At 45.0% G+C, this 14,969-nt stretch overlaps 1 protein-coding gene across 5 annotated transcripts in view; it reads left to right on the top strand.

The window, feature by feature from the left end:
• The window catches only part of ATP2C2 (ATPase secretory pathway Ca2+ transporting 2), a 75,593-nt gene that overhangs the window by 15,211 nt on the left and 45,413 nt on the right, over positions 1-14,969 (top strand). For all 5 annotated transcript variants that reach the window (XM_027119107.1, XM_027119110.1, XM_027119106.1 and 2 more), the window contains one exon: positions 14,236-14,346. In XM_027119107.1, the coding sequence (XP_026974908.1) occupies positions 14,236-14,346 (111 nt within the window). Of the gene's footprint in view, positions 1-14,235; positions 14,347-14,969 lie in introns of those variants that run through there.

The following is a 14,969-nucleotide window of genomic DNA, read 5'->3' as shown; positions in this document are numbered from 1 at the left end:
GTGTGTGTGTGTGTGTGTGTGTGTGTGTGTGTGTGTGTGTGTGTGTGACTGATGATGGTACAAGGCCTCCTTTTGGGGTGATGGCAATGTCTTACCACCAGGTAGATGGGGTGATTGCACGACACTGAGAATGTTCTGAATCTGCCTGAATTGTTCACTCCAAGATGGGTCATTTTATGTTATGTGAATTTCACCTTAGTGAAAAAGAACTTTGTTAAAAAAAAAAAAAGTGTGGGGGGGGGCTTCCCTGGTGGCGCAGTGGTTGAGAGTCCGCCTGCCGATGCAGGGGACACGGGTTCGTGCACCGGTCCGGGAAGATCCCACATGCTGCGGAGCGGCTGGGCCCGTGAGCCATGGCCGCTGAGCCTGCACGTCCGGGACCTGTGCTCCGCAACGGGAGAGGCCACAACAGTGAGAGGCCTGCGTACCGCAAAAAAAAAAAGACACAAAGGAGAAAGGAGGGGTGGTGCCCCCCAAATCTGGCTGGACAGGAAGGGAGAATCAGGGGTGCCCCAGAGAGTGCCTGACCTGAGTCAGGATGGGCCAGTCTTTACAGAAGGAAAACGCCGTGATTCAAACCCGGCAGAATCCACAAAGCACATGTCCTTAAGGGGTAGAGGGGGCCACACGAGAGCACCCACGTGCCAGTGGGAACAGGGACCACATTCCAGTCCCATCTGAGGGCTGTGCTTTCTGAGAATGGCAGCCCTGCAGTAAGGCGGGGTGAGCCCCTGCGGATGCCCTGTCCTAGCAGCCTGGGAACACAGGAGGGACCTGGGACCCCGGCTGAAGTGGGTTGGGAAGTGGATGGGCGTTAACAAAGCAGAGACAGCAAGTGTAGACGGCTTCTTCCCAAGCTCGATCGTGGGGAAGGAGAGGAGTGAGTGTGTGGTCTCCAGCGTGAAGCCCAGAACGGAGGTTAGGGGTATGGGGAAAACCTCACGGAAATGCGGCAGAGGGATTGGAGACCCGCAGGGGTGGGGCGGAGGTCTGAGACCTGATGCAGTTGGGGCCCAGGAGCGAGTTGGGGACACAGGTCAAGGTTTTGGAGGGAGTTCCAGTCTAAGTGGCTTTTTATTTTTTAAAGAAGGAATATTTTCTTTTTTTAATTTAATTTACTTATTTATTTTTGGCTGCGTTTTGTCTTCATTGCTGCACGCGGGCTTTCTCTAGTTGCAGCGAGCGGGGGCTACTCTTTGTTGCGGTGCACGGGCTTCTCATTGCAGTGGTTTCTCGTCGCAGAGCACGGGCTGTAGGCGCGTGGGCTTCAGTAGTTGTAGCTCGCGGGCTCTAGATCGCAGGCTCAGTAGTTGTGGCGCACGGGCTTAGTTGCTCGGCGGCATGTGGGATCTTCCCGGACCAGGGCTCAAACCCATGTCCCCTGCATTGGCAGGCAGATTCTTAACCACTGCGCCACCAGGGAAGTCCCCAAGTGGCTTTTAAATTTTTTTTTGAAAGATAAAATTTATTGAGGTGACATTCACATAACATAAAATTCCCCACATTAAAGCGACCAATTCAGTGGCACCGACTGCATCCCTAATGTCATGTGACCCCTGCTTCTAGTGGAACCCCCAGTGGAGGGCTCCAAACATTTTGGTCACCCCTAAAAGAAACGTCACACCCAGAGCAGCCGCTCTCCAGTCATCCCCCTGCCGCCGGCACCTGGCAGCCATGCATCTACTTTCTGTCTCCGTGGATTTACCTGTTCTGGACATCCCCTAAAAACAGAATCACGTGATATGTGGCTTTTGTGTTCGGCTTCCTTCACTCAACGTGAAATTTTCGAGGTTCATCCGTGTTGGGGGATTGTCGTCATTCCCTAGGGCTCCTGAGACAAAGCACTCTAAATTATGGTGGCTTCAAACAACAGAAATTTATTCTCTCACGGTTCTGGAGGCCAGACGTCCCAGATGACGGTGTTGGCAGGGCCTGGCTGTCTCTAACGGCTGTAGTGGAGAACCTGTGCCATGCCTTTCTCTTAGCTTCCGGTCCTGCTGGCGATCCCTGATGTCCTGGGCTTGCAGAGGCATCGCTCCTTGCTCTGTCTTCACATCGTCTTCCTGCCATGTGGGTCTGTCCCTGTGTCCAGAGCACTCCTTCTTATGAGAACATCAGGCATATTCGATTAGGGCCCACGCTAGTGACCTCATTCTCACTTGGTTACCTCTGTAAAGACCCTATTTCTAAATGAGGTCGCATTCTGACGTTCTGGGGGTTATAACTTGAAGGTAGCTTCTTTTTCATTCCAGATTTTTTTTTTTAAGATTTGTTTATTATTTATTTATTTAATTATTTTTGGCTGCGTCGATCTTAGTTGCAGGACACAGGATCTTCGTTGAGCCACGTGGGATCTTGTGTTGCGGTGTGCAGGCTCTGCGTTGTGGTGTGTGGGCTTCTCTGTAGTTGCGCCATGCGGGTTTTCTCTCTCTAGTTGTGGCGCGCAGGCTCCAGGGTGCATGGGCTCTGTAGCTGTGGCGCATGGGCTCCAGAACACATGGGCTCTGTAGTTTGCGGCAAGCAGGCTCTCTGGTTGAGGTGCGAGAGCTCAGTAGTTGTGGCACACGGGCTTAGTTGCCCCGAGGCATGTGGGATCTTAGTTCCTGGACCAGGGATTGGTCCCCTGCATTGGAAGGCCGATTCTTCACCACTGGACCACCAGGGAAGTCCCTCCTTCCAGATTTATTGAGATATAATTGACATACAGCACTAAGTTTAAGGTGTACAGCAGAATGATTTGACCTACACACATCGTGAAGTGATTATCACAGTAAGTTTAGCGAACATCCATCTCATATTTTTTCCTTGTGATGAGAACTCTTAGGACTTACCCTCTTAACAACTTTTGTACATAACATACGGCACTGTTAGCTATATTTATCATTTTGTACATTATATGCCTAGTACTTATTTATCTTATAACTAGAAATTTGAACCTTTTGACCACCTTCATCCTATTTACCCTCCCCACCTCTGGTAACCATAAATCTGATCTCTTTTTCTATGAGATCAAATATTGTTTTTTGAAGTTGAATTGACCTATGACACTTTGTTAGTTCCTGGTGTACAACATAGTGATTCAGCATTTCTGTATATTTCAAAATGATCACCAGGATGTCTAGTAACAATCTGTCACCATACGAAGATATTACTTAATAATTGCCTGTGTCCCTCTCACACTGTCGATTTCATACCTGCGACACGTTTATTTTGCAGTTTGTAAAATTTGTACGTCTTAATCTCCCTCACCTATTTCTCTCCTCCCACCACCCCCTTCCCTCTGACAACCACTTGTTTGTTTTCAGCGTCTGTAACTCTGTTTCTGTTTTGTGATGTTTGTTCATTTGCTTTTTAGAGTCCACATATAAGTGATATCCTACAGTATTTGTCTTTCTCTGTCTGACTTATTTCATTGAGCGTGATACTCTCTAGGTCCATCCATGCTGTTGCAAATGGCAAGGTTTCATTCTTTTTTATGGTTGAGTAATATTCCATTGTGTGTGTGTGAGTGCGTTTACATATATATACACACACACACACATATATATACACTGCATCTTCTTTATCTCTTCATCTATTACTGGGCACTTAGGTTGCTTCCATATCAAGGTATCTTTTTTGAAAAGACACAGTTCAACCCAGAGCATAGCATCCATCAGCACTTCATTCCTTTTTGAGGCTGAATAATATTCCGTTGTGTGGAGAGAGCACATCTCGTTCATCCCTCATCCGTTGATGGGCCTTTGAGCTGCTGTGAATTGTGCTGCTGTGAACGTCCACGAACGTGTAGTTATTTGAGTCCCTATTTTCTGTTCTCTTGTTCACACACCTGGGAGTGTGTCAATGACTTTCACTCAGAGAACACAGTTGGAGGCCAGATGCCCTCCCACTTTGGGCTCAGACTCTGTCCCCACAGTCATGGTCCCAGTACACAGCTGGAATGTGGACCCTCCCCCTCCAGGCGGCCTTTCCTGGCCCCTCCCCTTACACACCCAAGCCTCTTTCAGCCACTTGGCTGGTTCCCAGGGACATGCGCTCGGACAAACTGGGAGTTCCTGAGAAATGGTGGGAACTCCTGCTAATCGTGACCCACAGAGGCAGAGAGAGTGGATTCCTTTGATCCTTTTTTTTCTTCCTTGTTGTGGATTTTGTGTGTGTGTGGTAAAATGTACATAACATTTACCATCTTAACTGTTTTTAAGTGCATGGTCCAGTGGCATTAAGTACATTCACGTGGTCCTCCAATCATCACTACCGTCCGTCTCCAGAACTTTTTCAACTTCTCCCACTGAAACTCTGTCCCCATTAAACACTAACTCCCGGGACTTCCCTGGCGGTCCAGTGGTGAGGACTTGGCGCTTTCACTGCCGTGGCCCAGATTCAGTCCCTGGTCAGGGAACTGAGATCCCGCAAGCTGAGCGACGTGGCCAAAAACAAAACAAAACAAACAAACAAAAAACCCACTAATTCCTCCCCAGCTGCTGGTAACCACCATTCTACCTCCTGTCTCTATGAATTTCTCTATGGTGGGTACCACACATAAGTGGTATCGTTACAGTATTTGTCCTTTTGTAACGGGCGTATTTCACTTAGCATAATGTCCTCCAGCTTCATCCATGATGTGGTAGGTGTCAGAATTCCCTTCCTTTTTCAGGTTGAATAATATTCCATTGTGTGGTTAGACCACACTTTGCTTACCCATTTATCTCTTGATGGATTTTTTTTTCCTGAAACATTTATGTTAACATATTTCCATACAAATAACCCAAAGAAAGTTTAGTATTAGTTTTTTTGTTTTTTTTTAAGTTTTATTTCATTTAACTTTTTATACAGCAGGTTCTTATTAGTCATCCATTTTAGACATATCAGTGTATACATATCAATCCCAACCGCCCAATTCATCCCACCACCACCACCACCCGCCCGCCGCTTCCCCCTTGGTGTCCATTCCTTTGTTCTCTAGATCTGTGTCTCAATTTCTGCCCTACAAACTGGTTCATCTGTACCATTTTTCTAGATTTCACATACATGCATTAATATACGATATTTGTTTTTCTCTTTCTGACTTACTTTACTCTGTATGACAGTCTCTAGATCCATCCACGTCTCAACAAATGACCCAATTTCGTTCCTTTTTATAGCTGAGTAATATTCCATTGTATATATGTACCACAACTTCTTTATCCATTCGTCTGTCGATGGGCATTTAGGTTGTTTCCATGACCTGGCTATTGTAAATAGTGCTGCAATGAACATTGGGGTGCATGCGTGTTTTTGAATTACGGTTTTCTTTGGGTATATGCCCAGTAGTGGGATTGCTGGATCATATGGTGATTCTATTTTTAGTTTTTTTAAGGAACCTCCATACTGTTCTCCATAGTGGCTGTATCAATTTACATTCCCACCAGCAGTGCAAGAGGGTTCCCTTTTCTCCACACCCTCTCTAGCATTTGTTGTTTGTAGACTTTATTTTTTATTTTTTATTTTTTTAGCGGTGCACAGGCCTCTCACTGCTGTGGCCTCTCCCATTGCGGAGCACAGTCTCCGGACGTGCAGGCTCAGCGGCCATGGCTCACGGGCCCAGCCATTTCACGGCATGTGGAATCTTCCCGGACCGGGGCACGAACCCGTGTCCCCTGCATCAGCAGGCAGACTCTCAACCACTGCGCCACCAGGGAAGCCCTGTTTGTAGATTTTCTGATGATGCCCATTCTAACTGGTGTGAGGTGATACCTCATTGTAGTTTTGATTTGCATTTCTCTAATAATTAGTGATGTTGAGCAGCTTTTCATGTGCCTCTTGGCCATCTGTGTGTCTTCTTTGGAGAAATGTCTATTTAGGTCTTCTGCCTATTTTTGGATTGCATTGTTGGTTTCTTTAATATTGAGCTGCATGAGCTGTTTATATATTTTGGAGATCAATCCTTTGTCCGTTGATTCGTTTGCAAATATTTTCTCCCATTCTGAGGGTTGTCTTTTCGTCTTGTTTATGGTTTCCTTTGCTGTACAAAAGCTTTGAAGTTTCATTAGGTCCCAGTTGTTTATTTTTGTTTTTATTTCCATTTCTCTAGGAGGTGGATCAAAAAAGATCTTGCTGTGATTTATGTCAAAGAGTGTTCTTCCTATGTTTTCCTCTAAGAGTTTTATAGTGTCCAGTCTTACATTTAGGTCTCTAATCCATTTTGAGATTTTTTTGTTTGTTTGTTTGTTTTTGCGGTATGTGGGCCTCTCACTGTTGTGGCCTCTGCCGTTGCGGAGCACAGGCTCCAGACGCGAAGGCTCAGCGGCCATGGCTCACGGGCCCAGCTGCTCGGCGGCATGTGGGATCTTCCCGGACCGGGGCACAAACCCATGTCCCCTGCATTGGCAGGCGGACTCTCAACCACTGCGCCACCAGAGAAGCCCCATTTTGAGTTTATTTTTGTGTACAGTGTTAGGGAGTGTTCTAATTTCATTCTTTCACGTGTAGCTGTCCAGTTTTCCCAGCACCACTTATTGAAGAGACTGTCTTTTCTCCATTGTATATCCTTGCCTCCTTTGTCATAGATTAGTTGACCATAGGTGCCTGGGTTTATCTCTGGGCTTTCTATCCTGTTCCATTGATCTATGTTTCTGTTTTTGTGCCAGTACCATATTGTCTGGATTACTGTAGCCTGTAGTATAGTCTGAAGTCAGGGAGTCTGATTCCTCCAGCTCCGTTTTTTTCCCTTAAGACTGCTTTGGCTATTTGGGGTCTTTTGTGTCTCCATACAAATTTTAAGATTTTTTGTTCTAGCTCTGTAAAAAATGTCATTAGTAATTTGATAGGGATTGCATTGAATCTGTAGATTGCTTGGGGTAGTATAGTCATTTTCACAATGTTGATTCTTCCAATCCAAGAACATGGTATATCTCTCCATCTGTTGGTATCATCTTTAATTTCTTTCATCAGTGTCTTATAGTTTTCTGCATACAGGGCTTTTGTCTCCCTAGGTAGGTTTATTCCTAGGTATTTTATTCTTTTTGTTGCAGTGGTACATGGGAGTGTTTCCTTAATTTCTCTTTCAGATTTTTCATCATTAGTGTACAGGAATGCAAGAGATTTCTGTACATTAATTTTGTATCCTGCTACTTTACCAAATTCACTGATTAGCTCTAGTAGTTTTCTGGTAGCATCTTTAGGATTCTCTATGTATAGTATCATGTCATCTGCAAAGAGTGACAGTTTTACTTCTTCTTTTCCAATTTGTATTCCTTTTATTTCTTTTTCTTCTCTGATTGCCATGGCTAGGACTTCCAAAACAATGCTGAATAATAATGGTGAGAGTGGACATCCTTGTCGTGTTCCTGATCTTAGAGGAAATGGTTTCAGGTTTTCACCATTGAGAGTAATGTTTGCTGTGGGTTTGTCGTATATGGCCTTTATTATGTTGAGATAGGTTCCCTCTATGCCCACTTTCTGGAGAGTTTTTATCATATATGGTGTTGAATTTTGTCAAAAGCTTTTTCTGCATCTATTGAGATGATCATATGGTTTTTCTTCTTCAGTTTGTTAGTATGTTTTATCACATTGATTGATTTGTGTATATTGAAGAATCCTTGCATCTCTGGGATAAACCCCACTTGATCATGGCGTATGATCCTTTTAATGTGTTGTTGGGTTCTGTTTGCTAGTGTTTTGTTGAGGATTTTGGCATCTATATTCATCAGTGATATTGGTCTGCAATTTTCTTTTTTTGTAGTATCTTTGTCTGGTTTTGGTATCAGGGTGATGGTGGCCTCATAGAATGAGTTTGGGAGTGCTCCTTCCTCCGCAATTTTTTGGAAGAGTTTGAGAAGGAAAGGTGTTCGCGCTTCTCTAAATGTTTGATAGAATTCGCCTGTGAAGCCATCTGGTCCTGGGCTTTTGTTTGTTGGAAGATTTTTTTTTTTTTTTTTGTGGTACGTGGGCCTCTCACTGTTGCGGCCTCTCCCACTGCGGAGCACAGGCTACGGACGCACAGGCCTAGTGGCCATGGCTCACGGGCCCAGCCACTCCGCGGCATGTGGGATCCTCCCGGACCGGGGCACGAACCCGTGTCCCCTGCATCGGCAGGCGGACTCTCAACCACTGCGCCACCAGGGAAGCCCCTATTGGAAGATTTTTAATCACTGTTTCAATTTCATTACTTGTGATTGGTCTGTTCATATTTTCTATTTCTTCCTGGTTCAGTCTTGGAAGGTTATACCTTTCTAAGAAATTTGTCCATTTCTTCCAGGTTGTGCATTTTATTGGCATACAGTTGCTTGTAGTAGTCTCTTAGGATGCTTTGTATTTTTGCGGTGTCTTTTGTAACTCCTCCTTTTTCATTTCTAATTTTATTGATTTGAGTCCTCTCCCTCTTTTTCTTGATGAGTCTGGCTAATGGTTTATCAATTTTGTTTATCTTCTCAGAGAATCAGCTTTTAATTTCATTGATCTGTGCTATTGTTTTCTTTGTTTCTATTTCATTTATTTCTGCTCTGATCTTATGATTTCTTTCCTTCTAGTAACTTTGAGTTTTGTTTGTTCTTCTTTCTCTAGTTCCTTTAGGTGTAAGGTTAGATTGTTTATTTGAGATGTTTGTTGTTTCTTGAGGTAGGATTGTATAGCTATAAGCTTCCCGCTTAGAACTGCTTTTGCTGCATCCCATAGGTTTTGGATCGTCGTGTTTTCATTGTCATTTGTCTCCCGGTATTTTTTGATTCCCTCTTTGATTTCTTCAGTGATCTCTTGGTTATTTAGTAACGTATTGTTTAGCCTCCATGTGTTTGTGTTTTTTACATTTTTTTCCCTGTGATTCATTTCTAATCTCATAACGTTGTGGTCAGAAAAGATGCTTGATATGATTTCAGTTTTCTTAAATTTACTGAGGCTTGATATGTGACCCAAGGTGTGACCTATCCTGGAGAATGTTCCATGCGCAGTTGAGAAGAAAGTGTAATCTGCTGTTTTGGGATGGAATGTCCTATAAATATCAATTAAATCTATCTGGTCTGTTGTGTCATTTAAAGCTTGTGTTTCCTTATTTATTTTCATTTTGGATGATCTGTCCATTGGTGTAAGTGAGGTGTTAAAGTCCCCCACTATTATTGTTTTACTATCGATTTCCTCTTTTATAGCTGTTAGCAGTTGCCTTATATATTGAGGTGCTCCTGTGTTGGGTGCATATATATATTTATAATTGTTATACCTTCTTCCTGGATTGATCCCTTGATCATTATGTAGTGTCCTTCCTTGTCTCTTGTAACATGCTTTATTTTAAAGTCTATTTTATCTGATATGAGTATTGCTACTCCAGCTTTCTTTTGATTTCCATTTGCATGGAATATCTTTTTCCATCTCCTCACTTTCAGTCTGTATGTGTCCCTAGGTCTGAACTGGGTCTCTTGTAGGCAGCATATATATGGGTCTTGTTTTTGCATCCATTCAGCAAGCCTGTGCCTTTTGGTTGGAGCATTTAATCCATTCACATTTAAGGTAGTTATCGATATGTAGGTTCCTATTACCATTTTCTTAATTGTTTTGGGGTTGTTTTTGTAGGTTCTTGTCCTCTGTTGTGTTTCCCACTTAGAGACGTTCCTTTAGCATTTGTTGTAGAGCTGGTTTGGTGGTGCTGAATTCTCTTAGCTTTTGCTTGTCTGTAAAGCTTTTGATTTCTCCATCGAATCTGAATGAGATCCTTGCCGGGTAGACTAATCTTGGTTGTAGGTTCTTCCCTTTCATCACTTTAAGTATATCATGCCACTCCCTTCTGGCTCGTAGAGTTTCTGCTGAGAAATCAGCTGTTAACCTTATGGGAGTTCCTTTGTATGTTATTTGTCGTTCTTCCCTTGCTGCTTTCAGTAATTTTTCTTTGTCTTTAATTTTTGCCAGTTTGATTACTATGTGTCTCGGCGGGTTTCTCCTTGGGTTTATCCTGTATGGGACTCACTGTGCTTCCTGGACTTGGGTGGCTATTTCCTTTCCCATGTTAGGGAAGTTTTCGACTATAATCTCTTCAAATATTTTCTCAGGTCCTTTCTCTCTCTCTTCTCCTTCTGGGACCCCTATAATGCGAATGTTGTTGCGTTTAATGATGTCCCAGAGGTCTCTTAGGCTGTCTTCATTTCTTTTCATTCTTTTTTCTTTATTCTGTTCTGCAGCAGTGAATTCCGCCATTCTGTCTTCCAGGTGACTTATCCCTTCTTCCACCTCAGGTATTCTGCTATTGATTCCTTCTAGTGTAGTTTTCATTTCAGTTATCGTATTGTTCATCTCTGTTTGTTTGTTCTTTAATTCTTCTAGGTCTTTGTTAAACATCTCTTGCATCTCCTCGATCTTTGCCTCCATTCTTTTTCTGAGGTCCTGGTTCATCTTCACTATCATTATTCTGAATTCTTTTTCTGGAATGTTGCCTATCTCCACTTCATTTAGTTGTTTTTCTGGGGTTTTATCTTGTTCCTTCATCTGGTACATAGCCCTCTGCCTTTTCATCTTGTCTTTCTGTGAATGTGGTTTTTGTTCCACAGGCTGCAGGGTTGTAGTTCTTCTTGCTTCTGCTGTCTGCCCTCTGGTGAATGAGGCTATCTAAGAGGCTTGTGTAAGTTTCCTGATCTCTTTTCTTAAAAAAATTGAAATGTAGAGAAATTATTTGAGCCTAGCATCAAATGCAAATCAAAGGAGATTTTTAAAAAATAGAATTCACAGTTTTTCTGCCTGCACTTTCAGTGTTCGTTAAAAACACACAGATTCGGGACTTCCCTGGTGGCGCAGTGGTTAAGAATCTGCCTGCCACTGCGGGGGACATGGATTCAAGCCCTGGTCCGGGAAGATCCCACATGCCACAGAGCAACTAAGCCCGTGCACCACAACTACTGAGCCTGCGCTCTAGAGCCCATGAGCCACAACTACTGAGTCCACGTGCCACAACTACTGAGCCTGTGCACACCACAACTACTGAAGCCCATGCTCTGCAACAAGGGAAGCCACGTCAACGAGAAGCCCGCGCACCGCAACGAAGAGTAGCCCCCGCTCTCTGCAACTAGACAGAGCCCGCACACAACAAGGAAGACCCAACCCAGCCAAATATAAAATAAATTTAAAAAAATAAATAAAAGCACACAGATTCAAAAAAATGAATAAAAATTTAAAAATAAAATAAAACCACACAGATTTAAATATTTATGTATCTTCCAGAGCCACTTGTAGAAGCCTCGGCCTCTGAGAGAACATCAGGGAATATCATCTCCAAAGAGACAAAGTCCCAGAGAGAAGCTCCTCCAATGCTGGGGTCACCACACCTCCTAAACCCCTCTGGTTCTTTAGGCTGCTGGTCGCTTGTGAAATATTTACTGAATGCACCTGCCACGTGCAAGGCACAATTACGGAGTTGGGTTTTCTTAAATCTTCAAAACTACCTGGGACAGATTATCATCCCTGGTTACAGGGCTGGTCAGTGACAGAGGGGGATTTGAACCCAGGTCTGTGTGATTCCAACCTCCGTGCCCCTTCTGTCGCTCTGGGCGTCTTCCTGCTCTTGAGTTGTCTGAACGTGGCTGAGCCACCCGAGTGATGTCACCGTCATTGTCATTCCAACCAAGTGTCGGAGGCCTGGTCCCTGAGACAGGTACCAGGCCAGCATTTACTCGGAGTTCATGGTGAGTCTGGACTGTGTCAAGCCCTGTACAGGCACACACTTGCTTGATTCCAAAAAAGCAGGACGAGGTAGCTAGCCATCATCATCCCCATTTTGCAGATGAGGAAATTATGATCAGAGAGGTCAACACTTGCCCGAGGTGACATGCTGGCCAGTGGAGCTGGACTGTCTCCTGGGCAGTGCTGACAATGAGGGTAAAATGAGGCTTGTGGCCGAGAGTGCGTATCCAGTCGTCCACACCGTGGCGCTAAGTGCACGTACACTTGGATTGGTGTCCTGAGCTCTGACTGACAGATGCTCGCGGAGCAGCCCCTGGGTACCAGGCCCTGGTCTTGCCTTCTGGAGGGGCTGTGTCATGAGCAGATGGCGGCATCCGAGTGATAATCACTTGCTGGTCATGTTGCAAATGAAAGTTGTGTAAGTGCCGTCAAGGAGACCTCCAGGGTGCCGAGAGGGTAGAGCAAGGTAACTCAGCTGGTCTGGGAAGACATCAGGACAGGACCCCCACCTATTTCTTTCTTCAAAAAAATTTTTTATTTAATATTTATTTATTATTTATTAAATATTTATTATTTTAAATGTTTATTTATTTGGCTGTGCTGGGTCTTAGTTGTGGCACACAGGATCTTCCTTGCCGTGTGCGGGATCTTTTAGTTGCGGTATGTGAACTCTTAGTTGCAGCACGCGGGATCTAGTTCCCTGACCGGGGATCGAACCTGGGCCCCCTGCATTGGGAGCGTGGAGTCTTAACCACTGGACCGCCAGGGAAGTCCCCCATCATCTATTTCTAAAGCAGGTCTTCTCGCCCTCAGCTGGATGGACGTTTCTTTTCCAGGTCATTCCTTGTAGGATGCTTGGCAGCACAAGTGGCCTCTACCCACTAGATGCCAGTAGCACCCCTGACCCCCATTATGACAACCAAACATGTCTCCAGACAGTGGCAGAGTCCCCCAGGAGGCAAAACTGCCCTTGGTTGAGAACCCTGGATTTAAAGTTTGGTTTGGCAGTCGGGAGAGTGTACCATCTTCTGCAGGGGCACCGGAGCAGTCCACTCCTGGGGACACAGGACTCCTCCAGTGGGCAGTGGAATTTTTAGCTAGTATGCTGCTGCCCCACCCGAGGCCAGGAGAGCATGGAGGGTGGGTGTGAGGCGGGGTCTGCTGCAGCCATATTGGAGACGGTTGGGTACTGCCCTGTAACTGGAGTCTATCCAGATGTTTCCAGCATGGGGTGTATGTGTGTGTGTGTGTGTGTGAGAGAGAGACAGACAGACAGACAGACAGAAAGAGACAGAGAGCAGAAGGGAGAGGAGGGGGCAAGATTGATACCTTCAGGGTTGCTTGAGATGCTGCATAAAAAGTGAGTTGAGTGTGGTCATGCCAAACAGAAATGGTCAGCTGGAGAACACCAGGCAGGCAGGTCCTGTAACCCCAGGACTGTGTCCATCCGCAGTGTGATCAAGGATTGAGCACTTGATTTGGTACCACTGAACCAGGTCTTGAGAGCAGAAAAAACATCCTGTCTCGGCTGTGACATGCATTTCTCTGGGAAGTGGATCTTGCACAGTGAAGAAAGTAAGCTTGACTTAAGCAGAGAGAGTCTGTCGAGTGATATGTGTAATAATCATTGGTTGCTTCCTGGTCACTGGCATGGTGAGAAGCACCCCCCGGAAGTGGGTGTGGTTAGCAGTGCATTTCTAAGCAAACAAGGCGTTTGGGAGATGGGGGGGGTGGGTGCGGGGAATGGCAAGAAGTAACAGAGGAATTTACCGTCTCTGTTCCAGCTGAAGGAAGAGGTTAGCCAATGCCACTCCCCTTCCTCCTTCCCAGTGCCAGACTACCTGGTGGAAAAGGAAAAGATGATTATCATGTTCTAGGGGTAAGAATACTAGGAATAATTTTGCAAAAATACTCAGCGTTTTCCTAATTATGAGGTCTCCTCTGTGTTCCCGTGTCCTCCCACACCCTTCAGGTGTTTCAGGTGGCTTCTTCCCAGACCTGCTAGACACCCATACCCTGGCCGGCTTCCCCCCTCTTCTTAGGTTATTGCAGACATCTCCTAGCACAGGCTGTGATATCGCCAGTCACCATCAGGGGGCACTCTCTGTAGTATGGGGCAAACTTAACAGAATCCCAGACGTTCAGAGTCCAGGGTTCTAAGCCTGTGCATTGTTGCCTTGTTCTGTCAGCTTTGTGAGTTCCGGTGCTTGCATCTGTAACAGCCAACAACTGGAAACAATCCATCAGCAGTAGAACAGATAAAGAAATTGTGCTATAGTCTTCTGGCGGTATATTATGCAGCCATGAAAATTAGCGAACCATCACTACACACATCATGCATGAACCTCACTAATAACCTTGAGTCAAAAGCATATATATTGCATGTTACCATTTACACAGAGTTCAAACCCCAGCAAAACAAATCTCCTGGGGGCTGGTAACGTCTGTTTCTTGATTTGGAGGCTGGTTATATGGGTCAGTTGGTGAAAATTCGAGCTGTACAGTTAAGATCTGCACACTTTCTCTTTGTATATTATACTTTAAAAAGACATATCAGTACAAAACCTGTGTGCCTAATAGCAATCCTGCTTTTTTTCACAGATTGACGGACAAAATGAGTTGAAAGCCATCGAGAAAGAGAAGACGGTGGTCGCTCTGCCCGCCAAGGAAGCAAGCAAATGCCACAGAGAGGATCTGGCCAAAGCATTTTATGTAAGAATTGAATTTGTATCTGATGCCAGGTGCGGTAGGGTTTTTAGATTAAGGAGAAAGCAGTACAAAGTCCTGAAAGTGGCTTTAGAATTCTGTGCCGTAGTACCTTTTTATCATCACTGCTAGAAAATACTATCGCCGTTGAGCCATTCTGATTTCCACCAGGAGTGGCATCCACGTTAATGGCAGTGGCGCTAATCGTCAAGGCCCTTCCTAGCAGCCAGGATCCTCCCAGCTCTCTGTGTACCTGTTGATGGGAGACAGAGGATGTGTCAGGGGACCCACACGGTTCCACAGCAGCACAGCCAGAGTTGAGTCCAGGTGTTTTGACATCAAAGCTCAAACTCTTCACCATGTGCTGTGCACACCCTTCATCTTTTCTAATCCATGGTGTTTCCAGTGACCGAAAACAAATCTCACCGGTTTCTCCAGCGAATTTGAATTCCTGGTCAGTACAAGGCAAAACCCAAACCAAAAAACCACTTCCGTTCCATGAGGCTCCCCTCTGAGGCTGAAGGACTTTGCTTGCTTTATGTTTTTAATTATCTTTACTTAGATAACTGAGCACACATGGGGGTGTGTGTGTGTGTGTGTGTGTGTGTGTGTGTGTGTGTGTGTGTGTG

This window comes from Aethalodelphis obliquidens, unplaced genomic scaffold (assembly GCF_003676395.1).
Source record: "Aethalodelphis obliquidens isolate GAN/ISIS:26980383/991018 unplaced genomic scaffold, ASM367639v1 scaffold20, whole genome shotgun sequence".
NCBI lineage: Eukaryota > Metazoa > Chordata > Mammalia > Artiodactyla > Delphinidae > Aethalodelphis > Aethalodelphis obliquidens.
The sequence above is the reverse complement of the archived record's forward strand: the minus strand, read 5'-3'. Positions and strand labels throughout refer to the sequence as shown.